General features: G+C 41.8%; 1 protein-coding gene across 5 annotated transcripts in view; it reads left to right on the top strand.

Moving 5' to 3' along the window:
* The first annotated feature begins 667 nt into the window (after positions 1-667).
* The window catches only part of LOC119976124 (protein FAM131A-like), a 78,786-nt gene continuing 64,473 nt past the window's right edge, over positions 668-14,980 (top strand). The window contains exons 1-2 of one of the 5 annotated variants that reach the window (XM_038816306.1): positions 668-960; positions 5,260-5,399. In XM_038816306.1, the coding sequence (XP_038672234.1) occupies positions 930-960; positions 5,260-5,399 (171 nt within the window). In that variant the 5' untranslated portion in view covers positions 668-929. The remainder of the gene's footprint in view (positions 961-5,259; positions 5,400-14,980) is intronic. The other 4 variants (XM_038816309.1, XM_038816305.1, XM_038816308.1 and 1 more) reach the window with 4 other exon arrangements.

Genomic DNA, 14,980 nt, shown 5'->3' with positions numbered 1-14,980 from the left:
GGCGGTGCACCCCAAGGTAATGCTCCCCAAACCCACCCATAAGGGGATCTGAGCAGGAATTAGAGCGGTGGGAAATGCAATTTCACTAACCGCATCTGGATTAATGCTGCTGATCGTATTTCCAAATTGTAGCGACGTTGAATAGTTTATTTTGCCAGCTGTGTAAACATTAAAGGTCACTGAGATCCCTGTTCATTGGATTTGTGCCCGACAGCAACTTGAGCTGGTGTAAGCGTGAGAAAACAACCATTAGAAAAAAACAATCAAACCGAGCGAGCACTGAGACTTTGAGCTAAAGGTTCCTTCTAAAAAGGACAGGACAACTCGCTCTTTCAATCACTGCAAAAAATCCCACTGAACTTTGCACCTCAATTTAATGAGAGACATGGAAGTACAAACTGCTCCACACCCCAAACTCACACAAACCACGGGCGCTGTGCTATTATTTAGACGGGAAGATGTGGGAGTTTACAGCAGCAGTGTGTAGCTGGGTGCGCTGCTGCATCGCTAGTCCGGCTTGAGCTGTGTACTGTCAGCAGGCTGCCCAGAGGGACCGTCAGCCGCCGCTCTGTCCAATAACAAGGAGATGCGGAGGCGGAGATCCCCCGCCTCCTCATCCCCATAGTCCATAAAGGATCACGCTGACAGCCTCGGCTAATTCAGAGTTCGCCGCACGCTACGTAAAGTGGCGTTTGCTACGTGCCGGGGCGACTGTTCAAGAGGCAGAGCTGGAGTGAGAGAGCCCAGAAGAGCAGGTCCAGGCAGCCAGGAGGCAATCCACATCTCACTGCCACTCTGTAAGACACTCATTACCGGGGAAAGCTTTTCAGTGTTCACATACACCCCCACGACTTCAATTTCCATGAGGTACTGTGGAAATGATTCCAGTCTGGAACCAGGGTTAAATTTTCACCTAAAAAACGCCGATTATGGGGTGTATAGGCTCCAAGACAACTATTGGTAAGCTTTGCTTTCTTATTGTGGACAGAACAGGGTTTGCTGCCTCTAAGGCGGTACTCTGGCTGTGTGTAGACTGTCGTTAGTCTTTCTGCGAGGCAGCAGCTTTGCAGGGTGAATTGCAGTTTTCAGTGGACCTCTTCTGCAGGTTTAATGTTCTCCAGCAAAGGCTATTCATGGGCACGGCTGGATGTAAGCTTCCATGCATATGCATTAGATTGTTCCTTCTCCGTTATCTATGTTATGAAGCAATCACACTTCTCCTTAACTGCGTGAATCCAAGTGTGTCATATATTAGTCCAGCCTTGCTCTAAGCCTTGCTTTGTACGGAATCACTCGGTATGCAACTATGCTCTCCGTCAGCAAAGTAACAACACTTACTCCTAGCCCCTGCAGCCTTTTTCTGCCCAGTGGACTTCACGTCATCGGGTCAGATTGTTTTTACTGGTTCAACCATCTTTGAAACAATTTGTCCAAATCGATAGTTTTTAAGGTGGCGTTTCTCAACAACCGGGTGGCCCTAACTGGACCCTAAATGTTAAAATGCCCGCTTCACATTCAGCCACTGGATAGCCAGGGAAGGTCTTCAGACCCTACTCCGCCTCTGAGTTTGGTTGGAGGGTTGGCGGGATGTCGGCTGTTTTGGATAGCTAAAGAGGGTACAACTCAGACCTTTGACTGGGAATTGTCAACACGCAAGTGAATGTTAATCACAAAAGCAGTTCTCAGACAGAAGGGGGAGTAAAACCAGTGCCACCAATAGTTTGGACATCCCTTACAGTTTCAAAGCAGCATGTCACCTAACATGATGAGATGATCTTAGCAGGTAAACCGTATTTCAAGTGCCAAGATTGCATTTACACTTGCTTTCTTCAGAAAGCAATGTATGTGTGGGGCTGTGGACAATGTATTGTGAGCCCCAGTCAACACTGGCGCCTGTGGATTCAGTCAGAGGGCACTGGACTTGACGGAATTAGATGGGACGGTGGAATGAACTTTGCAGAGCCATCGGTTCGATAAATGAAATGGGAAATGTCAGCTAAACCAGACAGGGCGACCGACATCTTTCCTTTGGGCGTGGCTCGTTCCGAAGCCGCCGTTTCTTTTTCATTGAATGCCCCCATTCACCCTTCACCCTGCCACACATTTCCGAGTATAAAATGTATGACGATTGAACAATGATCGGAGGCAGCAATCTCACCGCAGGGCCAGCAGCTCTGCGTTAGTTCGAGAGCCACTCTGCCTTGGCGAGGCTGCATCGAGCAACTTCTCAGAAATGCATTAAAAAGACGTTTTACAATCGGCAAATGGCAGCATTGAAGAGTTGTCCAGACTATTCTCTGCAGAGAACCTGACACCTACCAGAATAGATGGCGTAGCTTTCCATGTTTTTTGTATTGAAATGTAATTTATAACAAGTTAGACCAGTTTAATACAATTTTGATCCATCCATCCATATTATGCAATCTTGGTTTTTGGCTGTGGGCTGATGTACTGTGGATTGCAAATAGCCAGCCGAGCACTAAGTGTCAAGTGTACCAGACTTTCCTCACACTCTGCACATATAATTATGATTTAATCGTCAAATACTAGGGGCAGTAGTACGCGGCCATTTTCTCTCCAGAGAGCATTAAGAATTGACTTCAATAAATAATACTGTTACCATGAAAACTGCTGCCACCGTTACACTGGAAGCACTCTATCTTTCCCACCGGGAGGTTTTTTTTTCTTCCGTCCTTTATTTGTTAGCTGATAAAGATCCTGGGGGAATACTTTGAATGCGTTGCTTGCATGTGTTTTGTTTTGCCTCATTATGAGGATTGCAGTTTTATTAAGAATACGGGCAACGGATGAAACCAGGGACATTGTTATTGAGGCGCCCACTTTTAATGAAAATATGGCACGGACGGATCTGTGATTTCGGAGAAGCCAGTGGTGCTGAATTAAGAGCGAATGGGCTTCACGCGGGTGGCTGTTTAGCTTTTGTCACCAATAAATGTCCACCTCCAGCTATTTCCTTCGTAGATTCCACTCCCCCCCCCCCCCCCCCCCCCCCCCCCACTTCCCTTATTTTTTGTGTGTGAATAAAACCAAATTGTACAAACGGCTGCATTGAATCGATTTGGAAACACACGTCTTGTAGGAGTCGCCCGCTCCCTACCACATCCATCTGATTTTTCAGTCGAGCTGTGCAGAGGTTTGGTGCAGCCAAACGGTGTAATGTTGAGGTCTGCTGAACCCGCCTGTTTAATAGGGGCTCTTGAGGAACACCAACCTGCCTGAGACATTTGGCTGAGGAAAGTGTAGAGAGAGAGACTCTGGTTGAGGTGACTTGTTGATCTGGCTGTATAAATTGTATGCCTTGTTGCTGTAAGGGTTGGCTGCACCGCTGAAGCTCAAAACTCTTCATGAAAGATTTGCTGAAAGGACAATTTTGATTGTGAGGAAAAATGATGCACATGTCGCTAAAATAGGATTGAGCAGCGCGAGAAGGAAAGGGCAGGCAAGGCATTATTCATTGCATACATTTGCACAAATAACGTCCCTGTGCTTTTCCTGCTTAATTTTCTAATTCAACTTGGATTAGAATAGGACATGTATGTCGGCCCTGCCAACAGAAGGGCGCGTTTCTTTGTTTGAGCTACTGACAGATTAGTACTGTTTAAGAAATCAGGAAAAATCAAAGCTCAGAAGAGGTCAGGGAGGCCATTCTCTTCAACTCTTCCCAGTATGGAGAGCAATTACCTCTGGGCAACTTCATTTGTTGTCTCTGGTACCTGGGTTGGCAGATTGTTCAAAACATTTCTGGCTCTGAGTGAAAAAAGTTTCTTCAGGACATCAATTCCAAAATTTGCTTCTCACTCTCTGAATTCCGCCAATGTGGTTTTAGCCCTAATTCCCTGGTACAGGATACTTTGAGAAAACGACTGTATCTGTGTGCAAATTGTGTACCTGCAGGACAGAGCGAATAAATCTAGTCAGGAGTAACAGAGCGGAGAATTTTCATTTGAATTGAGTAGGCTTTTCCAACACTGCACAGTGTTGCCATAATATTTCTATTGCAATCAGACCAGTTGATTCGCTTGAAAAACACTGGCCTTCTTGTATTTGATTTACAGTGTGTTCCTCTATATTCACTGTAGACTGGACCAGCGGTGATTTTATTTGTGTGAACAGAGACGGTTCAGATGGATAACTACTGGATACATGCTGAAATCATCATCACGGTGTGATACTCACTCAGCCATATCTTTAACTGACACTTTGCTAACTAGCAATAGCCAAGGAGGAGGGGTGGTGGTGGTGGGGGGGGGGGGGGGGGGGGGGTGGCTTCGAAACATAAACAATCTGTATCTGACCTGTGCATTTCGGCTACGGGGTAAGTGCAACGCTAGTAGGTTGACCTGTTTAAGATTGAGTTTGGTTTGTTTAGGCTTCCAGTTGTAGAAATATATTTCATAACAAAGTCAGTGTTTATTGGACCGTGTTGATTGCCTCACATGACAACATTACCAGCAGGGCACTGCTCTCCTACTATTTTCGATGCAGACAGGAAAAGCAAACATCAGGCCAGCAGTGTCAACAGCGTGTCGGGGGAATAGCTTGACAGCCCGTGATTAATTATTAAATATTACCTGCGCAATTCCAAACATGTACCTATTTTGCGCCCCCGAAAGTGCTGTTTCTAACGTTGCGTGCCCACACTCCAAATCCCAATTAGACCAGATTGCGAGTACCCAGAGCCTTTGCATGCCGAGATTGCCCGCTGGGTTAGCATTTTTCCTTCATACCATCGCCCGTGTGGCAGTTGCAAATAAAATTGCAAATCGATTGGGTTTCCTTGGCAACCTGCATTTGCCGTGTTCCAGTATTGTGCTAACCTGCCCTCAATCTCAGCACGCTATTGTGTTTCGGAGAGAGCAGGTCAGCAGGGCTGTTTCGACCTGTGTGCGCACAAAAGCCAGAGGGGATGTTGTGATATCTACATTTGTTTTACAAACAAATTGATTCAAATACTTCGAATTAATTGATAAGGAAGTAGTAGGACTGGAACCACACACACACACACACACAAAAACAGCACCGGTTTCTTCAGTTTTATGGAAAGGCGCATGTATTTGACCTGTTTTAAAGCTTAGAATTTGGAACTTCTGCGGGTTGGCGAATGGCCCAGGAATTGGGTCAAGAACGGAAGAATTGGGGAAGCCCGAAAATAGAATTAGTTGTATATTTCAGCTTTGCTAAAACATCTACTCTCTCAATGTCCTGGATGAATGTAGTGTTGCATTCTGTCTTTCACAGTGGCAGTTGATACTACCTTACGTGTGGAGTGGAAGGAAGTGAAGTCAGCTGCAGCTCTCTTCCCACTGGGAAACACTACGACTTCTCTAGTGCGAAGGCTAGCACACCAGACATCAGTAGACAGCCCGGAGACTGTTGAGGTGCTGCTTTTTCCCTTTTGGATGTGCACTTATAGAACAAAAAAAAGTAACAGTAAAGCATGATTGTAGTACTAGATTGTCAACTTCTGCCTGGCAAATCAATGAATCCTCTCATAAATGGCAATCAGCATTGATCCTATTGGGGGAAGTTAGAGAAATTAGACAGACGCTTAAATCCTTTTAAAATGCTATGATACAAATACCTGAGTATTAGATGCATCAATTTTTTTCAACCAAGTGAGCTTTTCTATTGATGTGCTTTCTAGTTTGACTTTCTGTTGGGATGTGTGGATTGGCATTTGAGTAATGGATAGTCATGTATTCTGTTTTTCGAATGGAAAGTCATCTTTTCTGAATTTTCCCTTTATTTTTTAATGGTATTTTCACGCAGCTGCTCTTGAAAGTGCTGTTTTAATCAGCCTAATATGCTTTCACCTAATGGCCCCAACTATTTCTCATCTATATTTTACGTTAGGCCTAATTCCCGTTGCCACCATGTATCTCAGCATTGTTTCTTATCAGGGCGGCACGGAGGCGCAGTGGTTAGCACTGCTGCCTCATGGCACCGAGGACCCAGGTTCGATCCCGATCCCGGGTCACTGTCCGTGTGGAGTTTGCACATTCTTCCCACATCTGTATGGGTCTCACCCCCACAACCCCAAAAATGCACAGGGTAGGTGGATTGGCCACGTTAAGTTGCCCGCGAATTGAAAAAAAGTAATTAGTTACTCTTAAATTAATTTAAAAAAACAATGTTTTTTTGTGCGACAGAATTGTAGTTGATCTTATCCCTAAAAGTGTGGGCCCCAAACAGACTGTTTGTTCAATAATTAAAATCTGCAATTACAAAAGCTCATTATTTATTGCATCACCAGTTTTAAATGGGCAGAAAAACCTCCTTAGGTCCTCAACCCCTCACAGAGCACCCCAACCAACTTAGATGAATTCATTTTTGTTCTAGGTCGCTTTTTAATGAAAATGAAATGAAATGAAAATCACTTATTGTCACAAGTAGGCTTCAAATGAAGTTACTGTGAAAAGCCCCTAGTCACCACATTCCAGCGCCTGTTCGGGGTGGCTGTTACGGGAATTGAACCGTGTTGCTGGCCTGCCTTGGTCTGCTTTCAAAGCCAGCGATTTAGCCCTCTGCTAAACATAATACACATAAACACATAAAATGTAATTTCTATTTCATTTTTAATTTTATAAACGTAATGCAAAACTATGAAGAATAGATTATACATCTTAGCAGGGATTTTTAAAAAAACATTTCCTTTAATACCATATTGATATAAAATTACTTTGCATTCTAATTTAATACAATTGATAACTTAATTAAAATGGATTATGTGGGGTTTTTTTCAGCCTGGCTCCCTCCACATTTCTTGAAATTCCCAACCAAACAAACATTTTGATGGAGTCGGTGCTGATCAAAGAAGTTCTGGAAAAGGGAACACAAACCAATTTCAGGCTTTCATTGTTGTAACAGAGCACAGTGTGAGCTTCATCTAATCCATCATAACAATGACTCAAAAATTTCAATGGCAAGCCAACTAATGATGCCTGTTTACTTTCAATTATATTTTGCATGGTACGTTGCTGCAAATGTAGGATGGAAATTGTTTAGTGTCTCTTACAGGGCTGAGAGCTGGAATTATCTGGGAGCTGAGTGAACTGGGCAAGCAAATTTGTACCACCTTAACCGACCGGTATGAAAGATTGTGAAATTAACAGTGCAGGGTCTGAACAAGAAAGTGTAAATTAGAGTGGCGAATTCATCATCAAATGTGGTACAGAGAGACAAAGAAAGGTTGGATTTAAAGAGAAAAAAGGACGGAAAGTAATTTTTTTGAAGAATAAATGATTAAAAGAACTCTCACAACTATTAAAACCTGAAAGCATGAGACTATATATTTATTTGCAGTGTCAGAAATGTTGACCTGCAATAATTAAGAAGCATCACTTTAAAAAAAAATTACTTAGACTTGAAATGACTTAACTTTTTCTATGACAAGTTTAGTTTATATCACTGTGCAATTACTAGAACGCCACAATATTCAATGCATTTGAATGGGGGGGTCAGGCAGTGAGATGCCGTCTTTGTGAAACCAATGGCAGAACCTAAATTGCTGTTGCAATTGAACATTAATAACAAAGTATGCTATCAGCTTGGCTGACAGGATCTTTTGAATCAATGTATTTTAGTCCCAGTCTCATAAAGGCACATTAACTGCTGTAGCTCAATGTGATATTTATCTGTTTCCTTCACTAAACATAGTGGCTAGGTTGTCAATTTTGGTGTTGAGATAAATTGGCATAACTTTTGTCTTCACCTCTTGGCAGTAAATTGGAGGGGTGGATCACCTGCATATTTTTGAAGAAGACCAATTTTTATTATGATTCCAAAATAGATGGACAATTTGTTTTGTCAGTTTACCTTCCCCGGTAGTGAGGCTGAAAATAGTTCCCTTTGTTTCAGCTGGCTCTTCTATGCAATGAGCATTTTCTTTCCAAGAGTCAATTGAGCACGGTGAAAAAAAGGTTTCACCACACAACATTAATATATTTAATTTTGATATTGCATTTCATAACCAGTTCTTTTTGTTAATTTAGAGCACCCAATTCTTTTTTTCCAATTAAGGGGCAATTTAGTGTGGCCAATCCACTGAGGCTGCACATCTATGGGATGTGGGGGTGAGAACCACGCAAGCATGGGGAGAATGTGCAAACTCGACGCAGACAGTGACCCAGGGCCAGGATCGAACTTGAGTCCTCAGCGTGTGAGGCAGTAGTGCTAACCACTGCGCCACCGTGCCACCATCACTTCCAGTTAACAGACTTTAACATTGGACACAAATTTAACCTATATGGATTGGTGGGGAAGAGGGAAACACTTAACTCTACAATTGCTAATAGCAAGACAAAATGAATAAGAAGTAATAAAGGAGATGATAAAGGCAATGAGGAAGAAGACAGTGTAGAAACAATGCTTGTATATTTACTGTTTTGAGTTTTAATCTTTTATTCATACAGTACTACATACCATTATTGCTGCAATACTATATAATTCTTGAACTTTGAGGGTGTGAGTTGACAAGCTTACAATTGTCAAGGGCATACAGATTTCATGGAGATGACAGCTTTGTAAGGGTTAAAGGGGGGTTAATATCTCAGCTGGCCATAATACAAAGTTACAATGTGGTACAATAAATCATGGAATTTTTCTCTTTCTATCTGATCATGGTAATTAACTTATCTGAATTGCATGGCTCTTAGCTATATGAGATTTAGAAATATAATGAAAGCCTAGGGGAGTTAGGACTAGTGTGTAAAACAGATCCTATGGGTCTGATTTTGCAGATGAACCACTGAATAAACAAGCACTGAACATGTTTAAATATTGGTGGATTGCATGCAGAAGCAACATTAGATTCTTACAATTTTTTTACATAATCTCTGTAAAATGCAGCTATACTGGAACATGATTAATCATGAAGACCTCCAGAAAGGTATGCATTTTCAATGCATCCTTCTTACATGACAAAATAGAAATATTATTGTTAAAAGTAGTGATATTTTAAATGCAACTTTGATTTAGTCTGAATTGAATTGAGTCTGTGTGTGATTTCAGGAACTAGGATTGCACATGATGGATGATAATGAGAAAAATGCAAATGAAAAAGAAATGGAAAAAAATGCTTAATGCAACATCCAGCTAGTTAAGCTATTTATGTTTTTTTTTTACAATTGTTGTTTCCTCCTCTGCAGTTAGTGATTTTTGATCTTTTGATTGATTATCATTCTATGGATACTGCACATTGCACAGATGTGCAAATGGAAACACTGAATGTTGCTAGACTATTTTATCATGTACCATGATAGGGTGGAATGTAAATGAGTCCCACCCTCACCATACGGCCCATTTACCCATTGGTTCCAGAGTAAATTTACAAGATTGTAGATACTTCCTCTTTGCTGTAAAGACCTCTGCCATATGTGGTTCAACCACTGGGTGGCTCCTTAAACAATAATTTGTGGAGCATCACAATTGCATTAGCTACTGTAATAAAAAGTAAGCCAATGACCCCCCACCCCCCAGGCCAATGCCGGATTATGTTTTTACAACAGTAGGCTTGAGATGAGCTGGTTTTTAAAAAGGATCTTCTTCTCTCATTCAGTTTTACATTTTAAAAAGGAAACCTCTGCTATTTAGTTGAAGCCTTTCAGAATTAAATGTGTGTCTTTTACGTCAGTAGTCACTGGGAGAAAAAAGCACCATAGTTTCTGGTTGCTGGGAAATTGTAGTGAAGGATGTGGCATGCTATGAAATAGTTTTGATGCAAATGAATATAGAAATAATTGATTCAGAGTGTGTCTTGTTTGATGGAGCTCTCCTTGTTTTGGAAGTGCTTTTTTAGTCTTAACTAATTGAAATTGATCTTATGGTAGGTGGGTTATCTGCAGTGATTTAATTAGCTATTAACTAGAGTCTGTCTGGCATTTTCTTTTGAACCTAAAGTGCTGCAGCTTTCTGTAGCTGAAAAACAGCCTACTTTTTGTATTCCGGATTCTTACAAATACACATAATGTAATATTGTTTTAAGGTTAGGGTTGGCTCAGTAATGGTTGCTTCCATGCTGCTAATTTCATCTTTTAAGCTTTTAGTTTGATGATATTGCTGGAAAAAAGAATTGCAAATAACTAATATGGAAATAGTACCAACCTGACTGACTATAAAGCCGTGATATTGCTGTTCGAAGGAAATAAGATGTTTTGCGCTAAATATGTTTTAAACTTTTTTGCATTATGTGCAATCATGTGGCATTAGATTTGAAAATACGTATTCCTTGCCAAACATCTTCTACAAAGTAATGAGCAGCAGCTCTGACCTTTTCCATTATTGTATTACACGTTTGCAATCTCAGAAATTGGATTTTGTTTCACCCTCAATGTGCGTGCTCGTCTACATTTACATCCAGTCTAGCTATGACTCAGTTAAAAATTCTTACCCTTGTGTTCATAACTATCCCTATTTCTTTATGAACACATAAGAAGCTTGACACCATCCAGGACAAAGCAGCCCGCTAGATTGACACCCTACACATTATCTTAAACAATCACTCTCCCGTCCTCCGATGCACAGTTGCATCAACATGTACAATCTACAAGATAGATGACAGCAACTCACTAAGGCTCCTTCCAACACCCACGGCCCCTACCACCTAGAAAAGCAAGGGGTGCAGGAGCATGTGAACACGACCATCTTCATGTTCGCCTCAAGCCATACACTATCCTGACTTGGAACAAGATCGCCGCAATACCTTCACTGTTGCTGGATCAAAATACTGGAACTCCTTCCCTAAAGCACTGTGGGTGTACCGTAGGGACTACAGTGGTTCAAGAAGGCAGCTCACCACCATCTTCTCAAGGGTAATTAAGGAAGGGCAATAAATGCTGGCCTAGCCAACAGACGTCCATATCCCATGAATGAATTAAAATAAGCTTCCTAATACAACATTCTTCTAATTCTGGCCTCTTGCACACCCCTGATTTCCATTAAACTACCATTGGCAGCTGTGCCTGCAGTTTTTCTGGCCCTAAGCTCAGAGATTCTCTCCTTGAACATCACAGCCTCTGCATCTCTCTCTGCCTTTAAGACACTGATTAAGACGTACTTTGCCCCTGCAGTTGGTCACATGCCCCGATATTTCTGTTACTTAGTGTCACATTTTGTCTGATCATTCAGGTACTTCTGTAAAGCACGTTGGAATCTTTTAACTACAATTAAAACGTAATATAAACCTAAATTGTCATTGTAAGTGTTTTTGCTGAAGATCTATACTGAAGTTCCAACAAAATCATATAATGTGAAGGTTCATGTTAAAATCGTAATTCCTGTTTCTGCATGAATTTTAATAATTCCTCCAGGATTTATGTGTGAGATAAGTGTGAAATTTTGGTGATATTTACCAAGCCATTGAAGCATTATAACATTCATAGCCCTACATGGTCTTTGCACCATTAACCACAGGGCAGTATTCTCATAGATTGGGAAAAAAAGTGTAAAATGGATTTATGCTGTAGTTACAGAATTATTTTTAGTTTGGAATTGATTGTGATGACAAATTTATGATTTAATTAATGGCCTGGATTTAATTATTCAAAAGGACACCAACCAACTAAACTATTAAACACTAAGTTTGGTTATTATAAACCTTTGGGATTGGCATAGTATTTTTTTCTTTTGTTTAAAATTTAAAGTACCCAATTCATTTTTTTCCAATTAAGTGGCAATTTAGCGTGGCCAGTCCACCCACCCTGAAAATCTTTGGGTTGTGGGGTGAGACCCACACAGACACGGGGAGAATGCGCAAACTCCACACGGTCAGTGACCCAGGGCCGGAATCAAACCCGGTTCTTGGTGCTGTGAGGCAGCAGTGCTAACCACTGTGCCACGATGTTGCCCTGGCATAATATTTTTAATAGTAGTTCTACTGATTTATGGTGAGTTTCTGCTGGGATCATGGGGAATATTAATAATGCTACTATATCTGTCTGCATATGTACCTATGCATTCAAACATGGAAATACACTGTAATATTAAATGAAGGTTGGTTGTAATGAAGAATTGATAATTATGCCCACAGATCAAATAGAACTTCTTTTCCTACACCCATTTAACTTGGGATAATCATAATATTGGTTGATTACCCTTCATCACTTCCTCCTCTCAGTCACCCATTCCTCATCCAATCCTACTGCATTTAATTTTCCTGCCACCACATTTTCCTCACTAATTGTAATGTGGACTCTTTGGCTGGGATTTTCCAGTCTGTAGTGGGACCAGCCAAAGACCCATTGACTTCCAGCGGGAATTGGAACAGAAAATCCTGGCCTTTTCAGTTTCAGCGATGCTCTTCTGTCATAACACTCAACTACACTTATAGAACATAGAACAGTACAGCACAGAACAGGCCCTTCGGCCCTCGATGTTGTGCCGAGCAATGATCACCCTACTCAAACCCACGTATCCACCCTATACCCGTAACCCAACAACCCCCCCCCCCCCCTTAACCTTACTTTTTAGGACACTACGGGCAATTTAGCATGGCCAATCCACCTAACCCGCACATCTTTGGACTGTGGGAGGAAACTGGAGCACCCGGAGGAAACCCACGCACACACGGGGAGGACGTGCAGACTCCACACAGACAGTGACCCAGCCGGGAATCGAACCTGGGACCCTGGAGCTGTGAAGCATTTATTCTAACCACCATGCTACCGTGCTGCCCCTTCCAACCACTCCAACCAGAGCGAACCTGTTGCTTAATTTCCATTTCCATAGGCCTGTCTCTGTCAACACTCACCCCAGGTACTTGAAACTAGTCACATTCTCCAACTCTCCCCCATAACCATACACCTTCACTCTGATCCTCTTCCCTAGTTTCAAAATTATAGTCCTTAAATTGAGTCTATGGTCTACTGATCTTCAAACCCCTGTCTTCCTGTACTTTCCTCTAATTCTCCAGATACTCAGACATGTTCTCAACATCCCCATTACATTGTTCAATATCATCTGCAAACACTATTGATTATGGCACTTTCCATTACACTTGCCCAGTTAGAACACAATGCCAATCAGGAAGTGAAAGGGGCTCAGTGCTGATTCTTAGTGGAATCCAACTTTAACTTTGAAAATCTCGTTCTCCCACACACTGCTTCTTGTCTGGTACTCCTTGTACATGGCAAAGTAATAGCCGCACATACTTACCAGGGAATCCACGATTTCTAGCACACCTCTGAACTTCCTCTCGAGACACCCGGTCATAAACTTTCTCGAGAAAGATGAATACAATCTTCATGTTGCAATGACCTTCACAATAAGGTCTCAAACAATATGGCCTTGGTGGTGCACCTTCCAGACATGAACCTGTACTGACTTTCATGGAGTTCCACTATTTTTCTCAGCCTCTGATCCATGACTCTCTCCCAAATCCTGAAGGATGTGGTGGGAGTTTAATTCTTCAGTAGTTTTTGCAATCTAGAATGTCTCTTTTTCCTTTGAAAATGGATTGCCTTCATTCCAGTGGGATATTCTCTCTTATCATACCTGGATCTCATATGCACCAAGGCCGGTTCATACTTCCGCGGGTATCTTATCCTGTCCTACTGCTTTGACATTCTTCACTCCTCTCTCAGCACTGTTCTGATTTCTTCCAGATCGATGTTTGTTATCATTTCTTGATTTGCAGCTACCTTTTCTGTCTTTATTCTCAAGTTCTCTTCATTTATAGGCTAGTTAAAGTACTGGCCGCACCTCCCAATAATTTAATTCTCTTTCACGAAAGTTACTCCACCTTCCTCCTTGATTGTACGGATGTTTCCCACATCATTTGTTAACCTATCCTGAGCAGCTGTTATTTTGAAGATATCTTTTTGGTTTTCAGACTTTTGTTTATTTCTTCCATGGCAAGTGATTTTTCTCTAGCAACCAATTGCTTTCCTTGTGCTCCAGTTTACCTTTCTGCACCATTCTTTATCTTCTTTGAGTCGTGAATGTTTCTTTAACAATTCCTTCTTTTCTTTGACGGCACTTTCTATACTTTCATTTCCGCACCAAGTTCCTTTTCCACTCTTTGCACTATTTTTAAAATATAGGCTTGCAGACCACAAAGGTACAAACAACCAAGAGCTTTATTGGAAAGGTGCTTTCCCACAGGCTGCTAGAATAGCCTGACTGTTCGCCCGCCCAAACTGCGGATAGCAACATCATTACATCACATGATGAAGCTGTTAACGTGACTTTGTTCCAACTAGGAACAAACATGAATATGCAACACTTATCTCCCTTTTACATCAGAAGTTCTTGCAATGAAACACAATATAAGGTCAACAATCAAAATTTCCAATATGAACAATTAACATACACAGCAGTCAATACCGGAGGACATCGATTCCTGCATGGTTGTTGGTGAACCTCAGGAGTCTGCTTTTTCGCATTGATTGTAACCTCTGGTGTTTTGGTTGAGTTTGGACATTGTCCGTAGTTGTCTCAACCGGAATTGACGTAGAATTTGGAGATTTACTCGGTTTTGAAATGTCCTCAACTGAGGCCTGTCTTTTACAGTTGTTTCAGGTTTTGTCAGGTTCTCAGGTATGTTCAGTTCTTCACTTGGCACAGTTTGATGCGGACTCTTGGTTGACTCTGTTGCTGGCAACCTTGTTCTAGTTGCTAAAGGTTGATCAGCGTGTTTTCTCCACATAACATTGTCCTGAGTTTGAATGGTGTAGGAAACTGGTCCTGTCTGTGCTAATATGATGGCAGGTATACACTTCTCGCAAGTGGTTCAGTTCCTTGCTGATAACTCTAGACTTTATGAAACACACAGCGTTTAGCCTTGTCTCATGATGCAAAAAATGATTAGGCTGCTTTTTCAGGGCTTTCCTTTCAGAGGCTAGTTCTTGCCCCAGGCTGTCAATCCACTGTCCCTCCAGGCAACACAGCAGGATGTCCTTTTTCATGGCACAGTCTCTGCGGCAACTTCTCCAGATTGTGGCGTGCCTTCGTCAGACCTTGCGAC

Source organism: Scyliorhinus canicula, chromosome 13 (genome assembly GCF_902713615.1).
Source record: "Scyliorhinus canicula chromosome 13, sScyCan1.1, whole genome shotgun sequence".
Taxonomy (NCBI): Eukaryota; Metazoa; Chordata; class Chondrichthyes; order Carcharhiniformes; family Scyliorhinidae; genus Scyliorhinus; species Scyliorhinus canicula.
This window is presented reverse-complemented; position numbering and strand designations above follow the sequence as displayed.